This window comes from Chrysemys picta, chromosome 7, assembly GCF_011386835.1.
Source record: "Chrysemys picta bellii isolate R12L10 chromosome 7, ASM1138683v2, whole genome shotgun sequence".
Taxonomy (NCBI): Eukaryota; Metazoa; Chordata; order Testudines; family Emydidae; genus Chrysemys; species Chrysemys picta.
In genome coordinates, this window is record NC_088797.1 from 54,433,764 (window position 1) to 54,446,710 (window position 12,947).

General features: G+C 47.8%; 1 protein-coding gene across 8 annotated transcripts in view; it reads right to left on the reverse strand.

The window, feature by feature from the left end:
* Positions 1–12,947, reverse strand: part of PDLIM1 (PDZ and LIM domain 1) — a 91,357-nt gene that overhangs the window by 48,284 nt on the left and 30,126 nt on the right. For all 8 annotated transcript variants that reach the window (XM_065553274.1, XM_065553277.1, XM_008171417.4 and 5 more), the window contains exon 2: positions 9,416–9,567. In XM_065553274.1, the coding sequence (XP_065409346.1) occupies positions 9,416–9,513 (98 nt within the window). In that variant the 5' untranslated portion in view covers positions 9,514–9,567. The remainder of the gene's footprint in view (positions 1–9,415; positions 9,568–12,947) is intronic.

The window sequence follows — 12,947 nt, forward strand, 5'->3', positions numbered from 1 at the left end:
ATGACCTGTTGAGGCAATCTGCTAGTGTGTTCAGGACCCCGGGGAGATCAGAGGCTTCCAGATGGAAGGGCTTCTTGGCAGAGGGCCGATGACCATGCTTCCCCTTGCTTACTGACATAGAACATCGAAGCTGTGTTGTCTGTCAACACCTGCATTACTTTGCCCATGGGATTCTTGCACCACTCACACGGCCTGGGGACCAGGGCATGCCCTATCCCAAGGCTAAGTCCCTTAGGGGACTACCTCACCTAAACCTAAATACTAAAACTACTAACAAACTACTACAGTTAACTATATACATGAGGATCGAAGAGAACCACTGAAATAAACACTTGCCAAGGCAAGAAGACATTCCAGCACCATCACTGGTGGTAAGAAGGAACTGAACGGGGATGGGTGGGGGAACGTCATCCCTTATACTGGTGCATATGCTCACGACTCCAAAGGGTGCCAGAGCCTGCCTATGGATACCACTGGGGGGAAAACTTCTGGCACGAGTGCATGTGGCGAGCACACACATCTCATAGAATCATAGAATATTAGGGTTGGAAGAGACCTCAGGAGGTCATCTAGTCCAACCCCCTGCTCAAAGCAGGACCAACACCAACTAAATCATCCCAGCCAGGGCTTTGTCAAGCCGGGCCTTAAAAACCTCTAAGGATGGAGATTCCACCACCTCCCTAGGTAACCCATTCCAGTGCCTCACCACTCTCCTAGTGAAATAGGGTTTACTAATATCCAATGGAATGGACATGAGCAAGCACTCAAAGAAAAAATGGTTACCTGCCTTTCATAACTGTTGTTCTTTGAGATGTGTTGTTCATGTCCATTTCATGACTCACCCTCCTTCCCTGCTGTTGGAGTTCTGGCAAGAAGGAACTGAAGGGGGTGTGTGGCAGTGCCCCTTATACCGGCACATATGCGCGCCACTCCAGAGGGCGCCATAGCTAGTCTACGAATACTGCTCAGGGAAAAACTTCCGGCACCGGTGCATGTGGTGAGCAGACACACCTGATATGGAATGGACATGAGCAAACACTTTATGAAGGAAAATTATCTGTTCTTCTTCGACTGAGACTGTACTCCGGCCAGTCTGGTTTCCAAAGAATCTTCCTTAAAGCAGGATGTCCAGAGCCTTAATGAGCCAGGGTGCTGTGTGGCAAACGCGTGAGGGTGTCTGGTTTGTTGCCTTTGGTTCCCAATCTTAGGCATATGGTTCTGATGAAATACATCCTAGAATACTGCCATATCTGAGCCACTAGTGATTATCTTTGAAAACTCCTGGAAGATGGGAGAGGACTGGAAGAGGGCAAACATAGTGCCAATCTATAAAAAGGGAAATAAGGACAACCCAGGAAATTACAGTCTAGTTAGCTTAAATTCAGTACCCAGAAAGATAATGGAGCAAATAAACAATCAATTTGCAAACACCTAGAAGATAATACAGTGATAAGTAACAGTCAACATGTATTTGTCAAGAACAAAGCATGTCAAACCAACCTAATAATAGCTTTCTATGTCAGGTTAACAAGCTTTGTGGATGGGGGAAAGAGGTAAACATGGTACATCTTGACTTTAGTAAGGCTCTCGATACTGTCTTGCATGACATTCTCATAAACAACTTAGGGAATACAACCTAAATGGAACTACTATAAGGTGGGTGCATAACTGGTTGGATAACCATTCCTAGAGAGTAGGTATCAGTGGTTCACAGTCAAGCTGGAAGGGCATATCAAGTGGGGTCCCACGGGGATCAGTTCTGGGTCCGGTTCTGTTCAATATCTTCATCAATGATTTAGATAATGGCATAGAGAGTACACATATAAAGTTTATGGACAATACCAAGCTGGGAGGGGTTGCAAGAGCGTTGGAAGATAGGATTAAAATTCAAATTATCTGGACAAACGGTCTGAAGTAAATAGGATGAAATTCAATAAGGACAAATGCAAAGTACTCCACTTAGGAAGGAACAATCAATTGTACACATACAAAATGGGAAATGACTGCCTAGGAAGCAACAGAGGGTCCTGTGGCACCTTTGAGACTAACAGAAGTACTGGGAGCATAAGCTTTCGTGGGTAAGAACCTCACTTCTTTAGATGCAAGTAATGGAAATCTCCAGAGGCAGGTATATATCAGTGTGGAGATAACGAGGTTAGTTCAATCAGGGAGGGTGAGGTGCTCTGCTAGCAGTTGAGGTGTGAACACCAAGGGAGGAGAAACTGTTTCTGTAGTTGGATAGCCGTTCACAGTCTTTGTTTAATCCTGATCTGATGGTGTCAAATTTGCAAATGAACTGGAGCTCAGCAGTTTCTCTTTGGAGTCTGGTCCTGAAGTTTTTTTGCTGTAAGATGGCTACCTTTACATCTGCTATTGTGTGGCCAGGGAGGTTGAAGTGTTCTCCTACAGGTTTTTGTATATTGCCATTCCTGATATCTGACTTGTGTCCATTTATCCTCTTGCGTAGTGACTGTCCAGTTTGGCCAATGTACATAGCAGAGGGGCATTGCTGGCATATGATGGCATATATAACATTGGTGGACGTGCAGGTGAATGAGCCGGTGATGTTGTAGCTGATCTGGTTAGGTCCAGTGATGGTGTTGCTGGTGTAGATATGTGGGCAGAGTTGGCATCGAGGTTTGTTGCATGGGTTGGTTCCTGAGTTAGAGTTGTTATGGTGCGGTGCGTGGTTGCTGGTGAGAATATGCTTAAGGTTGGCAGGTTGTCTGTGGGCGAGGACTGGCCTGCCTCCCAAGGTCTGTGAAAGTGAGGGATCATTGTCCAGGATGGGTTGTAGATCACTGATGATGCGTTGGAGAGATTTAAGCTGAGGAGTGTAGGTGATGGCCAGTGGAGTTCTGTTGGTTTCTTGTAGCAGGAGGCTTCTGGGTACACGTCTGGCTCTGTTGATTTATTTCCTTGTGTGGGTATCGTAGTTTTGAGAATGCTTGGTGAAGATCTTGTAGGTGTTGGTCTCTCCCCACCCCAGGGCCTGCTGCCCTGCTCCTTCTACTCCCTAGGAGGCTCCGCCCCCTGGCCAGGCCGGAAGCCAGTGCCAAGCTGTGTATGGTAAGGTAAGCATATTCCCCCCGCCCCTCCCGCCTTGCATGGAGCTGGCCCAAACCCCTCTTCCTTCCCTCCCCCCCCAGGAGGCGGGGCCTTGGGGGGAAGGGGAGGGGCAGGGGCTAGGGCCCCGTGGGAGGGGTGGGGGGGCGAGAAATGTTATTTGGGCCCAAGGCCCCAGTAAATATTAACCTGCCTCTATCAGTAATACCCTTGTATAGCCTGTGAGGCATCATGGTAATAGTATAAATTTAAGTTGTGGATCAACAGGACTAACTGTTAACACTTCATTGGGGCTTATGGAGCTGAACCTAACCCTGAAGATCTTACTTGTTTCCAGAAAAGCATCTTGATAATGGGCTTTTGGTTCTCTGTTTTTGAACAGCTCCCTCCCCACGGAGGAACGTAGCCAAGGAATTGTTCCAGTTTTCTGCTCCACACACCCTATGAATAGCTTTGTAGGCATGGGTGGTCACTGGCTTTGGTTCTCCTATTTGTTTCATGGCTTGGTGGAATACCTCTGCACACCTGACTGCAATCACCTTTTTTGCTTGCAGAGAAGCCATCTGGGATTATTAACAGTCTCCTTACCAGCTGTATTATCTGTTCCCATTTCCAGTGAGTCCCTGTGGATAGTTTTTAGGGGCTTTTGTTTTCTGCTGGTTTATTTAACACTCCAGAAAAAGGAGTGAGTGAAGTATCTCTTGCCCCACAAACACCATTCATTTAAGTCATTATGGCAGTTTGTTCCAGCAGAAAAAGCCCATACAAACACTTACAGGAAGAGTTCAGCTTAACACTCTGTTTTCCATCTTCCTTTCTTTTCACAATGTACAAAGGAACAAACATTCTCCCAACAGACCATGAGCATGAATGACAGGGACTAGGCACCACAGGTGGAGGAGCCAGGAGCTCCTAAGCTCCATCCCTGCCATCAATTTGCTGACAGAGTTTGGACAAGTCATTGGTGAGCAAGGGACTCCTCTCCCACAGGAAGCCTTCCAGTGGCCAAGCACATTGCATCCACTGTGCTGAGTGACCTTGATGCCCTGCCCAGCACAGCCATAGGACTACTGGGCCAGTCATCTCAGCCAGCAGAGCTATTTCACACAGCGAACAGGCTCATCAACCCATTCTGCTTAGCTCAGGGACCAGACCCAAGCATCGGCGGACGTGAAGAGTTGTCAGCATACTTCATCATTCAGATCAACTGGATACGTATGGAACTAACTGGAAAAAAAAATTCCACCCTGGACCTAGCAACAGAGGGTCCTGTGGCACCTTTGAGACTAACAGATGTATTGGGAGCATAAGCTTTCATGGGTAAGAACCTCACTTCTTCAGATGCAAGTAATGGAAATCTCCAAAGGCAGGTATAAATCAGTATGGAGATAACGAGGTTAGTGCAATCAGGGAGGGTGAGGTGCTCTGCTAGCAGCTGAGGTGTGAACACCAAGGGAGGAGAAACTGCTTCTGTAGTTGGATAGCCATTCACAGTCTTTGTTTAATCCTGATCTGATGGTGTCAAATTTGCAAATGAACTGGAGCTCAGCAGTTTCTCTTTGGAGTCTGGTCCTGAAGTTTTTTTGCTGTAAGATGGCTACCTTTACATCTGCTATTGTGTGGCCAGGGAGGTTGAAGTGTTCTCCTACAGGTTTTTGTATATTGCCATTCCTGATATCTGACTTGTGTCTATTTATCCTCTTGCGTAGTGACTGTCCAGTTTGGCCAATGTACATAGCAGAGGGGCATTGCTGGCATATGATGGCATATATAACATTGGTGGACGTGCAGGTGAATGCAAAGGTGCCACAGGACCCTCTGTTGCTTTTTACAGATTCAGACTAACACGGCTACCCCTCTGATACTTGACACCCTGGACCTGTTTGTATTACCTCCCTCCTCCACCCCCCCAATCCCCTCTGACTGCATTTGGCCCCTTCACACACGCTGAAGCTCAAGAAAATGATCAAAGGTTTAGGAAACCTGATCTATGAGGAAAGGTTAAAAAACTGGGCATGTTTAGTCTTCAGAAAAGAAGACTGAGGGGAGATCTGATAACAGTCTTCAGATATGTCCAGGGCTTTTATAACAAGGATGGTAGCCAGTTGTTCTCCATGTACACTGAAGACAGGACAAGAAGTAATGGGCTTAAGCTGTAGCCAGAGAGATTTAGGTTAGATATTAAGAAAAACTTTCTAACTCTAACAGTAGTTAAGCTCGGGAACAGGCTTCGAAGGGAGGTCGTGGAGTTCCCATCACTACAAGCTTTTAAAAACAAGCTGGACAAACACTGGTCAGGGATGATCTAGGTTTACTTGGTCCTGCCACAGCACAGGGGACTGGACTTGATGACTTCTTGAGGTCCCCTCCAGCCCTACATTTCGATGATAAGTCCTGAAAAATACTAGAGCACAACCTGTGAAACGGATCCATGCCCTCCTGGCTGGTGAAAGCCAGTGAAGAACAACTATGTTCACTACTAATGGAAACAGTTAATGCCTTCTTCAGAGAAAGACACCTAACAAGCTCCTTAGGAGAAGTTATTGCATTTTCTATCCTCAAGAAGCCAACACTCAACCCAACCCTGAGGAACTTTTCCACTACTGTCCGGTCTCCAATCTCCCGTTCCTGGGCAAAATAACTGAGAAAGGAGGAAGCAACAAGCTCCAACAACACATGACATCAATCAACATCCTGGATACCCCACAATCAGGGCTCAGACCAAGCCACAACACAGAGTCAGCTCTAGTGACCCTAAAAGACAAGCCTCTCCTGGTCATGGGCACAGGTAAGATCTCCATGCTCTACTGAGGTCCAGCAGTAGAGCATGGAGATCTTACCTGTGCCTCTTCAGCCTTTGACACAGTGGACCATAAGGAACTGTTAACCCATCTACATGATGCAGCAGGAGTAGATGGCCCAGCACTACAGCAACTCCAATCGTTCTTCTCTACAGAACGCAGAGTGTGATGATGGCAACTGCTCCTCCGCTCTGAAGGACCTCATTGGCGGGTTCCCACAGGATCCGTACTATTCCCACTTCTAAACGAGAGCTCTGGGTGAGGTAGTGACACCCCACAGGCTCAGCTGTCAACAAGATGCCAACATAACTTAACTACATAGCTTCATTCTCAACTGACGCAACCACTGCTATTCCTGGCATGTCAGAATGACCACAGGGAATCAGCTCCTCCATGAAGAGCAGCTAGCTCAAGCGGAACCCAGGCAAGATCAGAAAAACTGGCCAAGACAGCGTCTCCATCGAAGGCTCACAGGCCCCATTCGTCAAAGTGCAGTGAAGCCTCTGGCTCTGGTTTTACTCCTCACTAAGCTTGGTAGCATCAGTTTCCAAAAATGCCTTCTTCCACCTCCAGCTCGCTAGGAAACTTCATCCTCTTCTCCCAGAAGAAAACCTGGTCACAGTGATCCATGCATTCATCACCTCCAGGCTGGATTACTGTCGCTGAAGCATGATTGTGAAGGTGATGCACAGACTTTATCTGCTCACCTTCTCCATGAACTAGGGCGCCATGAGCACATCATGCCTGGACTCAAGTCCCTCCACTGGCTCCCAGGAAGCTTCTGATGCCAGTTTAAGGCCTTGGTCCTGATTTTCAAAGCAATTCATAGATCAAGCCCCAGCTACATCGAAGACCAAAGTTCTATCTATGAACCAATGTGACAGCCGTGCTCCTCTGGGGCAATGCGGATCACAAACCCCAGGAAAAAGCATGAGGCTCATTTTGGCATATGGCACTCATTTCCTGAGCATATCAGCACAATAGAAGATGGTCCCATTGAGCATTTGGTGATGCTATGTATGGAGAGCGCACTGCAAAACTAAGTTGGATTATGTCCATTCAGAGCCACTGCCCAGCTCTGCATGCCTGCCCAGCTGGTTAGAATTATTTTGCTGGGCTGCTTCCCTGCCCCACTCTAATGAAATGCACAAAGGGCAGCCATAAAGTAAATGACTCGCTGATTAATATTAGCACACACATTTAACAGACTAAATGATCTGTAAGGGTGCACTTACCCACAGGCTCTACCAGCTCTGCTCTCCTCAACTCCCGGCCAACCAGACCCACCCAGGGGGAAACAGGATACTTCAAAGGGGCACACGCACTTCCCTACAGGAAGCAAGAGGGCTGACAAGTTATATTCTGCACCGTCCTGATCATGAGAAATGGTAGACCTAACCCAGGCTAGTCACACCACTTTCACTGCACCCAGTCCCCTGCTCCCAGCTTTCAACTGTCAGCTCCTTTCGGCAGGGAGCATGACCTCTTATTGGACTGGGAAGCGCCTGGTGAACTATTGGAACTAACCAAACGTTAGAATGCTCAATACTACAGATCAGCCCTTGGCTGTGGAGCCCCCTCGCCCGCCTCCCCCCAACAAGTCCCCCAGAACCACCTCAGAGAGAGCAACTCCAAGGACACTGGCAAAGCAGGCAGTTGGCAGATTCCTTCCCCAGAGGGTAAGAGGATTGAAAGCTTATTGTGGAGGAACGAGGGGCAACAAAGAAGGCTCCTAAGGACCAAATTTCCAGAAGTGACAAATGAAGTCGATGGGAGCTGCGAGTCCTTGGTACCTCTGAAATATCAGACCCCAGATCTTTAAAAAGCAATGGGCCTAGGAGAAGGAGATCACACTTTCCCCTCTGTGTGCATATGGTGCAAATGCCAGGCCGCGAGTGGCGGGGGAAACAAGAAGTCTCTCTCCCGAGAGCTCAGAATGGAAGATGAGGCGAGACGTCTGTGCCCTACAATAATGACTCAGGATTGGTTTAGTGGCAGAACTAAAGAAAAACCCTTTATGGCTCTTGTAGGTTAAGATGAATCCATGCAATGGTATCTGACACATAGGGCCGGTGCAAGGATATTTTTTGCCCTAGGCGAAACTTCCACCTTGCACCCCCCCTCGCCCCCCGCACATCAGTTCATTGATGGGCAAATCCCAACAAGCCTTTATAGACCCCAGGGGCCAGCCTGACCAGGGGCTGCTCCCCAGACCAAGTTCCCCCCCCTCCCTGCCCCCTGAACTCCCCTGGAGGGTGCACAACCCCCCTGCGAGCCCTCCCCACCCCACCCAGGCAGCCCCCGCCCCGAGTCCACTCACTGGCTTTGCCGGGCTTGGGCCGCTACAGCAGCTCGGCAGGGAGGAGCCACCTTCCGGAGGCACCGGAGAGCCAGAGCATCCCACTTGTGGCGGCGGCGAGCCCCAGCCATGGAGGAGGAGCTCGGCAGGGAGGAGCCAGCATGGTGCAGGGGTGCAGCAGCCCTGCAAAGGCAGCGGCGCCACTAGCGGGGAGCATCTGCGCCCCCCGCCCCTCCTGCCCAGGCTGCGTCCTCCCCCCCCCCCCCCATGTCAGTCCCAGGATATTAGAGATACAAGGTGGGTGAGGTAATATCTCTTATTGGACCAACTGTGGTTGGTGAGAGAAGAGGTGTGTGTGGCTCGAAAGCTTGAGAAGTTGGTCCAATAAATCATTTTATCTAACAGACACAAAGGCCATGATTTGCACAGCTGTTCCCTGATTACTGAGGGCATTTCATTCCTAGAACTCAACAGGTGAGTTCACATTCAAATGATGCACTGGCAATTTGCAATGCTATCCTTGCAATGTCACCCACATGGGCTGCTGTCAAGCTGCATGCATCCTACTTCAAGCTCATCATGGGCCACCAAAAGTAACGAAAGGCAGAAGCACTGAGCTACCGAAAGAAATCTGAGTAAAACACTGCAGTATGGGCACCATGTCAGTCTGCATTGTTTGAGTGAGCAACTCCATTAAACTTTAAAGGTACATCTAATTCTTGCTAGTATCCTTGTATGTGGCCAGAACTGGCTGGCTAACGGCTCATAGAGCAGGAAGCCACATAGTGTTAAATTAATTCATCATGAACATGCATGCTCGTGGTTACTCTTCCACCTTGGTTATTAGTTACTACGACGACAGGGGTATCTTAGTGGTTAAAAATAAAACTCAGGGTCTGCTAGAGTGCTATTACTTTGGTCTTACATGTCCACTAGAATGAAAAGATCCCAGCTACTTACTTTCCTTCAGTTTCCTCCTGTCAGGAGTCACAGAACAGGCCTAGCAAGGTGTCCAACTATCAGCGAATTGGCCACCTGGACTGCTGTTTTCATTGTGCCAAAGAGCAGCGAACACATGCAAACAGCATTAAGTTTAAAGGCTGACCCGCAATTCATTGTTGCAATCCAAACCATGCCACTTAACCCAGAAAAGAGGCCAGGACAGATAAGCTAATCAGATACTGTTGCTATCAAAGTACAAGACAATAACGGTTGCCCCCAGGATGAGCACATCCTCTCAGTGACTTACCTGCCAACTGTCAGAGTTATCTCATCTATGCAGCTCTTGATTTTGTTCTGTGCTTCTAAGTGTGTCATGTTATCTGTGTTCTCCCCATCAATTGCCATGATGACATCTCCTATACATAAATTGGCTATTGCAGCTTTGCTGCCAGGAGTCACCTAGGAGAGAATAAGAAGGTAACAATCCAAGAGAAACTGGATTCTTCCATACAATTTCTAGTCCCTTCAAAGTGATGTCCCAGACAAATTTCAGAAACAGTTGACAAAGCCCACAGTGTTGTCTGGTTGATGTCAAGGAGTGGGGGGCGGGGGTGAGAGAATTCAACATTAAAGGTATGTTTTAAATAAAAGGGCGACGGAGTTTAGATCCAGATACCAATTTTCCCCAAATCGAGAAGTATTAGAGTCCAGGGTTTTGCTTTGAATCATAAATATGGGGATGTCATCTTTTCCCCATATGCAAACTTCAAACATTTATTTCTTCACCTAGATGACTTATTTTAGACTAAGGAAAACAACCAAGAATGAACAAAGTCTCAGAGAGAGAGAGAGAGAGAGAGAGAGCGCGAGCACGCGAGCGAGCTCAGCAACTCACTAACAGTCTGCAACTGAACACAACTGCTCTCCACAATGGAGGGCCTCACAATGGGCAATTAGGAAGGCAAGCTCCTTAGTAACGGAAAGAGGCAATCCACCAAAAACAGTGTGCCAGAAGCATTACAGAGAAATGTACACTACGGAAGGCAGCTACACAAGTTCAGATCTAGATCACGAACTTACAAATCTGAGCACAGGGGTGAGGTTTGGGCCTGAGATTTTGGTTTCGGCCTCATCTCTAATTTTAATGAGTCAATTAAAACCAAAAATAGTTGCAAGATAATAATTCCCACTTTGAAGTAAGCGACTTGAAGGTAAAAATGGAGCAATTCAAGCAGGATGGGATGTTCTGCATACATAGGCAAAGCATTGGAAATTTAATCCCACATCTAACAGGTGCTGCTGTGAGCACTAAGACATTTAGGGATGGCAGGCAGAGAGCCATGCAGAGTATTAACATACCCAGGCACATCGGCGCTTCTATTGGGTTTTGCCTAGCTTATGCAGAACTGTGCCCCACTGTGAGCACTGACATGCACTCAGGCACCTCTTCCACATTTCCATTTCTTTAACACTAGCAAAATGATTCATTGATGCACTGCAGGACCCACTTCTCTGGACTCCAGAGGAGATGCGAGCTAGATGTCCTCTACTCTGAGCAATGAGCACACTTCTTTATCACCTGGGGCAATGGATGGTTCTGTCTCTGCACCTGCAAGGTTCTGTACCAGCCTGTGTTGTGATCCTGCCCAGGGGAACTGGAACAGAGGGGGGCCAAGGGGCCATGGCCCCCCACTTTTCGCCACGGGCATGGCCCCCTGCTCTTCATAGAATATCAGGGTGGAAGGGACCTCAGGAGGTCATCTAGTCCAACCCCCTGCTCAAAGCAGGACTAATCCCCAACTAAATCCCCAAATGGACCCCTCAAGGATTGAACTCACAACCCTGGGTTTAGCAGGCCAATGCTCAAACCACTGAGCTATCCTTCCCCCTCTTCTGCTTCCCCCCCCCCCCCCCCCCCCCAAGGCCCTGCCCCCCAGTCAGGCCAGAAGCTGAAGCCTAGCCTGGATAAGAGCGGCACGGGGAGCCCGAGCAGCTCTAGGGAGTCGCAGACCCTCCACCTGCCAAGGGTGGGGAGGCCAGAGAGCATTCCCACCCCAGTCCACCGCCCAGGGCAGATAAAGGGTCCCCACAGCTGCCTGTGCCGTTCTCACCATGGCCCCCGGGGCCACGTCCCCAGGCCAGACCAGAAGCCGGAGCCAGGTAGGGGAAAGAGCCATATGGGCAGCTGTGGAGAGCCACGGATCCTCCATCTGCCTTGGGTGCGGGGCTACTCTCAACCTCAACCCGGGGCAGGTGGAGGCCCCCACTCCCCGGCCTGGCTCCGGCTTCTGGGCTGGCTGGGATCTTGGGGGGAAAGCGGAGGGGCGGGGCCACAGAGGGGGTGGGGCCTCCCTCCTCACTTTTAGGAAGAATCTGTCACCCCCAATTCTGTCACATCTCACAAGGCAGCCAGCATGCAGAGGGCATGGGAGACACCTGCACTATAGGCCTGTTTCAAAGCCCATTGAGGTAAATGGAAAGACTCCCAGTCAGGTCAATGGGATGTGGCTAAGGTCATAGTGCTGACCTAACCAGCACATCGATGAGGGCACAGCATCGCTGGAGGGCCTCATCTTTTAGGTCAGAATAGGGCTGTCGATTAATCGCAGTTAACTCATGTGATTAACTCAAAGAAATTAATTGCGATTAATCACAGTTTTAATCACACTGTTAATAGAATACCAATTGAAATTTATTTAATATTTTGAATGTTTTTCTACATTTTCAGATATATTGTATTCTGGGTTGTAATTGAAATCAAAGTGTATATTATTTTTGATTATAAATATTTGCACTGTAAAAATGATGAAAGAAATAGTATTTTTCAATTCACCTCAAACAAATACTGTAGTGAAATCTCTTTGTCATGAAATGGCAATTTACAAAATGTAGAATTTTTGTTACATAACTGCACTCAAAAAAACAAAATAACGTAAAACTTCAGAGCCTACAAGTCCACTCAGTCTTACTTCTTGTTCAGCCAATCGCTAAGACAAACAAGTTTGTTTACATTTACAGGAGATTATGCTGCCCCCTTCTTATTTATGATGTTACCAGAAAGTGAGAACTGGCACTGTTCTCAAGGCACTGTTGTAGCCGGCGTCACAAAATATTTACGTGCCAGATGCACTAAACATTCGTATGCCCTTCATGCTTCGGTCACCATTCCAGAGGACATGGTTGCATGCAGATGACACTCATTAAAAAGAAATGTGTTAATTAAATTTGTGACTGAACTCCTTGGGGGAGAACTGTATGTCCCCTGCTCTGTTTTACCTGAATTCTGCCATATATTTCATTTTATAACAGTCTCAGATGATGACCCAGCACATGTTCATTTTAAGAACACTTTCACTGCAGATTTGACAAAATGCAAAGAAGGTACCAATGTGAGATTTTTAAGGATAGCTACAGCACTCGACCCAAGGTTTGAGAATCTGAAGTGACTTCCAAAATCTGAGAGGGACGAGGTGTGGAGCATGCTTTCAGAAGTCTTAGAAGAGCAACAGTCCGATGCGGTAATTACAGAACCCAAAACACCAAAAAAGAAAATCAACCTTCTGCTGGTGGCATCTGACTCAGAAAATGAAAATGAACAGGAGTCAGTCCGCACTGCTTTGGATTGTTATCGAGCAGAACCCGTCATCAGCATGGACACATGTCCTCTGGAATGGTGGTTGAAGGGCCATATGAATCTTTAGCGCATCTAGCATGTAAATATCTTGTGACGCTGGCTACAACAGTGCCATGAGAACACCTGTTCTCACTTTCAGGTGACATTGTAAACAAGATGTGGGCAGCATTATCTCCTGGAAATGTAAACAAACTTGTTTGTCTGA